This window comes from Neomonachus schauinslandi, chromosome X, assembly GCF_002201575.2.
Source record: "Neomonachus schauinslandi chromosome X, ASM220157v2, whole genome shotgun sequence".
NCBI lineage: Eukaryota > Metazoa > Chordata > Mammalia > Carnivora > Phocidae > Neomonachus > Neomonachus schauinslandi.
In genome coordinates, this window is record NC_058419.1 from 44682051 (window position 1) to 44692059 (window position 10009).

Sequence of the window (10009 nt, forward strand, 5' to 3'; positions counted from 1 at the left end):
GTGTCTGCTTGAGATTCCCTCTCTCTCTCTCCCACTGTTCCTCCCCAACACACATACTCTCTCTCTCTCTCTCTCTGAAATAAATACATAGGATCTTAAAAAAAAAAAATAAGTGGAGAGATTGGAGAGTCTGGCTGGCTCAGTTAGAAGAGCATGCGACTCTTGATCTTGGGGTTGTGAGTTTGAGCTCCACTGGGTGTAGAGATTACTTAAATAAAAGTAATAAATGGAGAGAAAGCTAAATGGATACCTGTCATAATGGATAAGAGTCACATGTATAAGTATGAACTTATGTGGTGGGGGAAGGGAGAGGAAGGGAGGGATAGAGAAGGAAAAAGATACAGACACAATAAATAAATGTAGGTATGTGTTTATACAAACCATGTTCAGCATACATACATCTCCTTGCTCTATCAGCTGAGAAGTCCTAGAACCAATGACACTCCAGTAGCAACAAAAATATCTTGCACTCAGATCTTAATTCCTAAATATGATTATCCAATAAAAGTAACTAAGACTGCTTGGAGAAATGGCTGATTATTGGGTTGAAAAAAAGAAAAATACAAAATGAATCTGGAACATCTTGTAGTACCAGAAAGCAAGGAAGCAGGAAAAGGATGAGGGTATGCCAACCTGAAAGAGCCCCTAATGGCCAAGACTGGAATAATTTGGGCAAAAAAAAAAAAAAAAAAAAAAAAGATCATATTGAATTTTAACCCCAAAGATTTAAAAATTCATTAGGGGTGCCTTGGGGGCTCAGTTGGTTAAGTGTCCAACTCTTGATTTGGGCTCAGGTCATGATCCCAGGCTCGTGAGATAGAGCCCCATATTGGGGTCCACACCCAGTGTGGATTAAGATTCTCTCTTTCCCTCTGCCCCTCACCCACCTCTTAAAAATGTTTTTAATAAAAAAAAAATTCATGAATCATACTGATAGAAACAAGTAGTTGTATCAGTAAATAAATGGGGCAGGGGAGGACAAATCTTCCTTACAGAATAATTTGGAAGTATTAAATGTAGAAGGAAATGAGTAATACAAAAATTTAGTATCAGAACATCACTGTAATAATCACTGCAGGCAAAATCCACAGAATATTTGCAAAGTTTCAAATTATCTGACCCCAAATATTTATTAATTACTATGGTTGCTTTCAAACATATATCCACAAATTCTTTGATACTCCTCCCTCCAGGAGATAGAACTTAATTCCCCTCTTTTTTTTTTTTTAAAGATTTTATTTATTTATTTGAGAGAGAGAATGAGAGAGAGCACATGAGAGGGGGGAGGGTCAGACGGAGAAGCAGACTCCCTGCCGAGCAGGGAGCCCGATGCGGGACTCAATCCCGGGACTCCAGGATCATGACCTGAGCCGAAGGCAGTGGCTTAACCAGCTGAGCCACCCAGGCGTCCCTTAATTCCCCTCTTTAATGTGAGCTAGACTTAGTAACTTGCTTCTAACAAATAGAGTACAGAAGGGAAAAACAATAACTTTACAAGTAGTAGAGAAACGCAGCAGACATCATCTTAGCCAAGTGATCAAAATTAACTTCACCAGTGATCAGTCATGTTGATATCATGTAACTCTGATATTGCGATGAAAAGGGTATCTCACCCCCGTGATAGTCTTCCCCCAAACCAGTAACTCCAGTCTCATTATGAGAAAAATATCAGACAAATCCAAATTGAGGAACATTCTACAAAATACCTCACTCTTCAAAAGTGTCAAGGTCATGAAAAATAAGGGAACACTGAGAAACTGTCACAGAGTAGAGAAGACTAAAAAAAACCATGTTAACTAAGTGCAACTTTGTATCCTGGTTGAATCCTGGAACAGAAAAAGGACCTTGGTAGGCAACCTGGAGAAATCTGAATAAAGTCTGTAATTTAGTTGGTAGTATTGCACAAAAGTTAATTTCTTTGTTTTTATAAAAGTAGGATAATTATTAGGCAAAGCTGGGCATAGGGTATATGGAAATGCTTTGTACTATCTTTAAAACTCTTCTTTAGAACTAAAATGATTTCAAAACATAAAGTTTAAAAAACACACCAGGCTGAGTTTCAAGAACCCATAATAAAACTCTCCTAATGAATGAAAGTGACTGAACAGTTGAAAGAAACTGAAATGTCATTACATGAACTCATTATTCAGGGAGAAAGGGAGAATTTGACAGACTGCTGTTGACAGCAATTGTTGGAAAAAATAAAACCATTCCATGTTATCCCAGAAAACTGGAACTACTTAATAAACTAGTTGTGTGCATATATATATATGTATTTATTATGTGTATGTGCATGAAGCAGTATTCTTTAAATACTGATCTGCCACTTCCTTCATTCAAAAAATACAATTTTAATATAATTCAATGTCACTCATATGTGCATTGTTTCATTCCTTTTTATATCTGCACAATTTCCACAGTATGGATAATTTCTCCAATCATTCCCATATCTGTGCACATTTAAATTGTTTCCACCAACTTAATGTTCCAACACTGGAATGGTTACAAAGTTGAACCAGATAAAGTTTTTGTGCTGATGGCATTTTCAGATAAGTGAGGGACACAAAGTGGAAAGCCAACAAAACAGGGTGAAAGTGTCAGGCTGGGAAAGTACAGGGTCTAAAGGATAATGTAGAACAGGCAAGCAAGGCAGCATCAAGAGGCCAGCACAGACTTTCTTTTCATTATCAATTTAATTTTTAAAAGCACTCAGCTGGGGCGCCTGGGTGGCTCAGTCAGTTAAGCGTCTGCCTTCGGCTCAGGTCATGCTCCCAGGGTCCTGGGATCGAGCCCTGCATCGGGCTCCCTGCTCAGCGGAGAGTCTGCTTCTCCTTCTCCCTCTGCCTCTCCCCCTGCTTGTGCTCTCTCTCTCTATGTGTCAAATAAATAAATAAATAAAATCTTAAAAAAAAATAAATAAAAGCACTCAGCCTTACAGCAAGGGCACTCTCTCCCCACTCAGCTTCTGCCACAGGAAAAAGTTGCCTGGCCTAAGCTTCAGTACAGCTGAAGTGTGCCTCCCCTGAACCCAACAAGAGGTTCTACATAGATGCGGATCTCAAGGCTTAATTACACAAAGCCATCTAGAGAATCTAGCTGAGGTGGATTTTAAGCATACTGTCACATATTAAAAGTCTAAGCAGTCCGGCCCAAGGACTCCTGTTACTGTGGCCAACGTGGATACCACGAGGACATTTGGAATGGCAGTGGTTATGGCACAGCATTTCAGGTTCACAGAAATTAGTCATAAGCATTATGCCCAGATAACTCAAAACTCTTCGCCACCATCATCCACAATGGGTGTAGTAGTATTTAGCTGTGAGTTCAGGAAGTGGGCAGAATCTCATCTGGAGGGAGGAAAAGAATCATAGAAGTTGTGCTTTGAGTTCAGTTCATTTGCTTAGACGTGGCCAATTGCTATTCTGAATAGTCTATGAACTTCTGAAACTTATCCATGCCAAATTTCCAAATAACAGGGAACATAGTGGGGAGGGATGGTAGAAGAGTTTACTTTCTGAAACAGATACAGTGTAATTGGAAATCAGGTTTTTGTGTTCTACTTATCAGGACAGGAGTAGACTACCCTCCGTAGAACAAAGACCTATTATGTTGTGTTTACTTGTGCTCTGAAAGGACAAATCATCTTAGATGGTGGCCACTTGGGTCCACACTATGCAGCCAAACCTTTGGATGTGGAGCAGATTTTGCCATGCTGGGAACGATGTTTGCAACCCATATAGAATATGCTAGAGAAGTGAGGGAGAGGAATAGCTGTCTCAAGCTCTGCTATGGGATGAGCTTTGAAACAGCAATGAAGAAATATGCAGGAGGAATTGCTAAATATGGAGGCTCAGAACAAAACACTATGGAAGTGATTTCTAAAGGGAACATAGAAAACAATATTCTGGATATCACAGTCTTGTATAAGAGCTCCTGGCTGGTAAAATGCTTCCTCCTGTCTTCTCCCCTCGTACCACCTGAAGGACCTTGGGCTTTGTTGCTATCCCTAGTGCCCTCTTGGTGCACGAAAACAGGACATTGATTAGGTCAGAAGCTTGGGGTGTCTGCTTTCTAGAATTCATGTCTTTATTGTTAAAATTAATACGTGCACATTTTTCATTTCTTTTTAAAAATAGTTTTTACTTTCATATAATGCTATTGTCTTCAAAAATCTACTTATATTTAAAAGCTACTGTGATTAACTTAATTTTAAGGGTAGCTACGTGTTACATTGATGCACTGAAATTGCTCAGGGACAATAAAGGTAAAGGCCTGTATGATCTGGCTGTCAGGTGTGTACCAGTGAGGTGACTGATCTCTCTCTTGTGAGTATTTAGGAAAACGGGGTCAATATTCTCTATTGATAGCTCCATAAAAATGGTGTTAAAGTTGCTCTGACTACATGTAAGCAGAATAAGCAGAGGAGGGGACAATGAAATTTCTGCCCTAATTTTTGTGCAGACAAAAAGAAGCTTCATCTCTGAGTCAATCTGCAAACAGCTCCTTCTGAAACTCGGAGATTTCTGGGAGACGTGCCTTTAAAAATCATAAGAGCCCCTCAAGCAGCATGTGAGCTGGATCCTGACTCACTACACCCCATTTTCAACCCACCTCTGACCATCTGCCTTTTTAGATATGCCCTTCCCCTAAACTCACAGGAAAGGGCAAGGGTACAAGGCAGCCTTTCCTAAGGGCAATATGAGGGGTGCAGACCGTTGTGCAGCATGGATAGGGAAGGAGAGATCACTTCCTGATGGGGTGGATTTAGAGGCTGGGTGAGGAAGTCTGGGCTCCTAAGAATGAGCGGGACCAGGATCTAGGAGGAAGTGGAGGGCTATCACAAGGAAAAAAGTGGCCTGTGAGGACAGAGAGAAGAAGGCATACCTGGGGCACCGCGAGTGAGGGTTCCTTTTGATGCGGTAGAGAAACATATGACAAGGCTGGGAACATGTGTCCTCAGGCTCAATTCAGATCAATGTTGAATGTCAGGAAGAGTAAAGTAGGATTTACTTCTCTGATGGTGGGGTTGCCCACCAGGGCCTTCGAGTAGGAAAATAACAAGTTTTAAGAATAAAGAAGAGTAGGGCGCCTGGGTGGCTCAGATGGTTAAGCGTCTGCCTTTGGCTCAGGTCATGATCCCAGGGTCCTGGGATCGAGTCCCACATCGGGCTCCCTGCTCAGTGCAGAGCCTGCTTCTCCCTCTCCCTCTGCCATTCCCTCTGCTTGTGCTCTTCTGTCTATCTCTCTGTCAAATAAATAGATGAAATCTTAAAAAAAGAATAAGGAAGAGTAAAGTTTAATTTGATGGTAACGTGTAAGGTAAATTGGAGAGGGAGGCACTGAACGCAGATAGGTCAGAGAAGGAGTTCCCCTGAGTCAGGCGTGAGACAATAAGGTCCTAAACCTGTACACACATGTATATAGCAGCTCTTTTCATAATTACTCAAAACTAGGAACAACTTAGATGTCCTGTGGGTAAATGGACAAATAAACTGGAACATCCATAAAGCAGAATACTACTTAGCAAAAAGCAAAGAATGAGCTATTGCTATATGAAACAGCTTAAATGACTTTCCAGGGCATTATGCTGAGTGAAAGAAGCCTCTAACTGTGATATATCGTAGATTTCTTTTATGTAACATTCTGAAAAAGACAAAACTATAGGAATTGGGAATAGATCAGTGGTTGCCAGAGTTCAGAGAAGGGGGTAAAATATGACTACAAAGGGGTAGCATGAGGGAGTTTTTTTGGAGGGGGTGATTGAACTGCATCCTGATTGTGGTGGTGATTACACAAATCTATACCTTTGTTAAACTTCACAGAACTGTACACACAGAAAAGGGCCAATTTTGTTGTATGATAATAATTTTTAAAAAATCAGAGTTTTCCTCCATTAAATGTAATATCAGAAAAGAATGAATGGAAACATTTTATGGTAGTTAAGGATCACATCTTTACAATTCATTGGCTATATTTACATTGAAAATTCTCTCTTGGATAATAGAAAATGTATTCCTCAACCGTGGGATAAATTCTTGATGCTTAAATATAAATGATAAAACATTAAGTCAGCAAAAATATTTATTTTTTGAACCCTTCCTTTCCTATGGCATGCTTTGTTTTTGGCTGCCGCATCCCACAGTGACCATCCTAGACAAAAGATCCCTCACTTCCTCCTCCTGATTCTCCAGCTGGCTCCACTGGCCAGAATGTCATTTCTGGCAACAACACACTTCTAAGTACCAGTGGATTATGGGTTGTGGGGATATCAGTTTCCTCTTTTAACTAATACATATTTTTTTACAGCAATGATGTTCTCTCTGCTTCTGATCATAACAATTATGAATGTTGATAGTTCTCTTTTTTAATGGAACAAAGTGAATGATACCAGACTATCTCAAGAGTGCCATGAATGAATGAAAATTCTACCTGCTAATAAGCCTCACACCAAATGGTGAGATACAGGGTACTCTCTCCTTTCTGAGGGCTTTGTGAGTGTATGAAAGCTATTTTCCCACATATTTATTTGAGTTCCAAAATAAAGTTCACTCTGAGGAAAGCAGGCTTTTCTGGGGACTCATCTGATTAACAAGGCATCAGATCCTAGAGGACATAAGAGGTCTGTCTGAAGCCTATTTGAAACCCAAGTGGAAGCCATCCAGCAGTCATCAATGAAAAGTTCAGACATCTAACAGTTGATAACTTGAGTTCAGCCAGAGAGAGAAAAAGTAGTGGATTACTTATATAAAATTGCTAAGAAGAGAAAAGCCACAGATTAACCTGGGAGTCAGCTTTTTTTTTTTTTTAAAGGTGCTCTTTTAATAAGATGTAAAAAAATTTTTTTTTTCTAACACATCAATGTGTTGTGAGAACTGTCATTTCATTTGTAGCCATTAGGAAACTTTTCCAAATCTTAAAAATTGATAAAACTATTTTGCCTCTAGATTGTGTCAGATATTGATTATGTGGCATCTCTTTTTAAAACATTGTAAAACATCATGATCTTTTAATATCATGCTTAAAACATGAAAAAATTCGAGAACTAGTAAAAAAAAATCCCACACTCTCACTCCTACGTCTTTTCTAGCCACCTCTACCCCCACCCCTCCCCCCATCTACCACCTTCGCCCATTTTAATGCTAGATGGTACTCCTGGGGAAATGGTGGACTGTAGGTCTTGGGGTAGGAGGGGAGGTGGGCAAATTCGAAGCAGAGAGAGAAAGAGATCATTGCCGAAAGAAGGAGAAATGGTCGATTAACCCCTAAAGGCTGATCCTCCCTGGCAATCCAAGAAAGGCGAATTGCAACTGCAGGGAGAAGATACCAGTTCTATTGTCTCTGATTGGCAAATACTAAAAAAGATTGACAGTATCAAGTGGAGGGAATGCAGGGGGCGGGCTGCAGTGTTAAATGGGAGGGGTCACTGAAGACTGGAGCTCATTGATGACGCGACCCTCACGTGACCAGGAGTCGACGTGTGCAGAAGTCCTTATAGTCCAGGGCCTGTTTCCCTGTAGCAGCTCCGTATTGCTGGAGAAGGAGAAAAGTGCCCCGGATCCCTTCAGGTCAGTGTAAAAGCGGGCGCTGCCTTGGGGACCCTCGGGTCTAGGAGCCAGAGAACAGTAGCCAGGCGGGGTCGCCACTGTTTTCCCAACATTAGAGCCCGCCAAACTCCCATTTTTGTGCAGGAAATTTGGGGCTGTTTGGTGGGGGTGGGGGGTGGAGACGGAGAAGGGTAGCCAATTGAGGGTCCCTAGAGAGAGAGAGAGAGAAACAATTTGGGAAATAACTTGGCGTCTCCCACTCCCTGCTTGCAGGGAACCGGTGGGCACGGCGGGGGGGGGGGGGGGGCGGGGTTGCCTTAAAAGGAAGGAAAGGATGAGGACGTGGGACAACTTCAGACGAACAAGGCCTAGAATCATGAAAGGGACCGGTGATTCAGGTACTGGCCTGCTCGCTCAGCAAGCACTCCTGTCGGTCTGCAGGACTCTTTGGTCTTTTGGGCGCGACACAAATCGAGTGAGGGAAGGAGGCAGGAAAATCCCCTGGATCCCTGCAGGTCAGTGTAAGGGTGCAATTGCCTCAGGTCCCTTCGGGTGGGGGTGCGGGTGGGAGTGGGAGTGCGTGGATGACACCAAAGCACATCCTGGGGTCGCCACAGCCTCTCCCCATCCGGATTAAGCGCTGGAGGCCTTTGCAGAGCCTGCAGCGGAAATGGGGCGGGGGCGGGGGAGGCTGGAGAGACGTGGAAGGGGGAGGGGAGGCTAGAGACTGCACCAGCAGATCTCAGGTGAGTGGCGGGAGACTGGGACGGCTTGGGAAAGCCCAAGAGGGCGGGAATATTGGAGACCAGCGTCTAAGGAGGGGGTTAATTGCTTCCGCGCTGCCCCCGTTTCTGGGCTAGGAGAGGCCTGTAAGCAGGGCCTGCTGGGAAATGGTGGGCTGGAGCGGGAGGAGGGAAGATGGAGCTGGAGCGAGAGGGGGAGGGAAGGGAGGTGGAGGAAGGGGTGGAGTCAGGGGAGTTCCGAGCCTGAGGACCTAGCCTTCTCTAGTTGGAAAACTTTGACAATTAGGGATCTGAATGAGAAGAGGCAAGTCTCTGGGAACCCATACTTTGGCTGCCTGTTTGTCTGGCATCTAGTTGTTTTGTTTCCTTGTTTTCCAGGATTAATTTATTCAAAAGAAATAACAGAAAAATACTCAACATGCAAAAGTCTTGTGAAGAAAATGAAGGAAAACCACAGAACATGCCAAAGACCGAGGCCGACCGCCCTTCGGAAGATGTACCACAGGAGGCGGAAGGAAATCCTCAACCTTCCGAAGAAGGTGTAAGCCAGGAAGCAGAAGGAAATCTTAGAGGAGAGCTGACCCAGCCTGGCCAGGGGTTTAAAGAGGACACTCCTGTGAGGCATTTGGACCCTGAAGAAATGATAAGAGGAGTAGATGAGTTGGAAAGGCTTAGGGAAGAGATAAGAAGAGTAAGAAACAAGTTTGTGATGATGCATTGGAAGCAAAGACATTCACGCAGCCGTCCTTACCCTGTGTGCTTTAGGCCTTGAATTCTTTTTTTGTCTGATATTAAAATCTGGCCCCTGCTTTCTTTCTGTTAGCGTTTTCTGATGTATCTTTGACCTTCGTTTACTTTAATCATCTGGTGGAATTTTGTTTTAGGTAGTTTCCTTGTTATCAGCATCTCACTGGATTTTGTATTTTGACCCATTCTCCAGGTCTGTTTTTCAATTGGAAAGTTTCACACATTTGCATGAAAATATATTCATTATATATTGTGAAGTAAAACATAACAGGTTACAAAGCGATATATTTAGTATCAGCTCACATATGTAGGATTAAATCCCAAATTTGTGTGCGTGTGTGTGTATACATACAAACATTTATCAGAAACGTAACTGCTTATTTCTGTGTGGCGTGAGCTTTTTTCTTTTTGCTTATATGTATTTTTTCATGAACACATGTCACACACACACAAAGAATTGAAGTTTTATAAGTAAGAGTTAAATAATTTGCAACCAGCTTCTAAGGGCAATGGGGGCACCTAAACTCTTGATGGAAGAACTATTAAAAAAATGTAAACCTCAAGTTACCTCTGGATCTCTTAGCCAGAGGAATAAAACTGGCAATTATTACAGATACACTTGCTTAAGACTCCGTCTTTTTCACGGGGAAAACATTTGCCTCGCAGGGCTGCTGTCAGGAAGAAAGGGGGTGACTCCGAGCTGTGTTTGGTTACCCTCTGCGCATACAGAACCCCAACCCACCACAGAGCATCAGTTATTGGAGGGAGGGCCCTGACACGACTTCCCTGTGCTCAGGAACAAGTCCATTAGGAGGCAGGGCCCTGGGGGCTTCATGCCAGTCATCTGCTGTTGAGCCCCACGCTCCTCCTCCCCTGGGTTCTGCCCTGCCTGCTGGGCCCTTTGCTCTCTGCTGGCCCTCACTGCTCCTGGTGCACCGGAGTCCTCAGGTGCCCAAACCCACTCACTTTCCTGGA

At 42.9% G+C, this 10009-nt stretch overlaps 1 protein-coding gene across 2 annotated transcripts; it reads left to right on the forward strand.

Annotated features, from left to right (window-relative positions):
• Positions 1 to 7339: 7339 nt before the first annotated feature.
• TCEAL8 (transcription elongation factor A like 8) lies at positions 7340 to 9414 on the forward strand. 2 transcript variants are annotated; one of them, XM_021691139.2, is made up of 3 exons: positions 7479 to 7565; positions 7986 to 8059; positions 8666 to 9414. In XM_021691139.2, the coding sequence occupies exon 3, from the start codon at positions 8706 to 8708 to the stop codon at positions 9057 to 9059; it is 354 nt and encodes a 117-aa protein (XP_021546814.1). In that variant the 5' UTR covers positions 7479 to 7565; positions 7986 to 8059; positions 8666 to 8705; the 3' UTR covers positions 9060 to 9414. The 2 variants fall into 2 exon arrangements, with proteins under 2 accessions (XP_021546807.1, XP_021546814.1); XM_021691132.1 differs by lacking the exon at positions 7986 to 8059 and having other exon boundaries at positions 7340 to 7565.
• The last annotated feature ends 595 nt before the right edge of the window (positions 9415 to 10009 follow it).

Excerpts from the sequence above, each read along its gene's own strand:
- TCEAL8 (XM_021691132.1), top strand. The coding sequence starts at position 7,411 with ATGGGAGGGGTCACTGAAGACTGGAGCTCATTGATGACGCGACCCTCA. Across the intron at positions 7,566-8,665 it reads AGTGCCCCGGATCCCTTCAG|GATTAATTTATTCAAAAGAA; the intron begins GTCAGTGTAAAA and ends CTTGTTTTCCAG.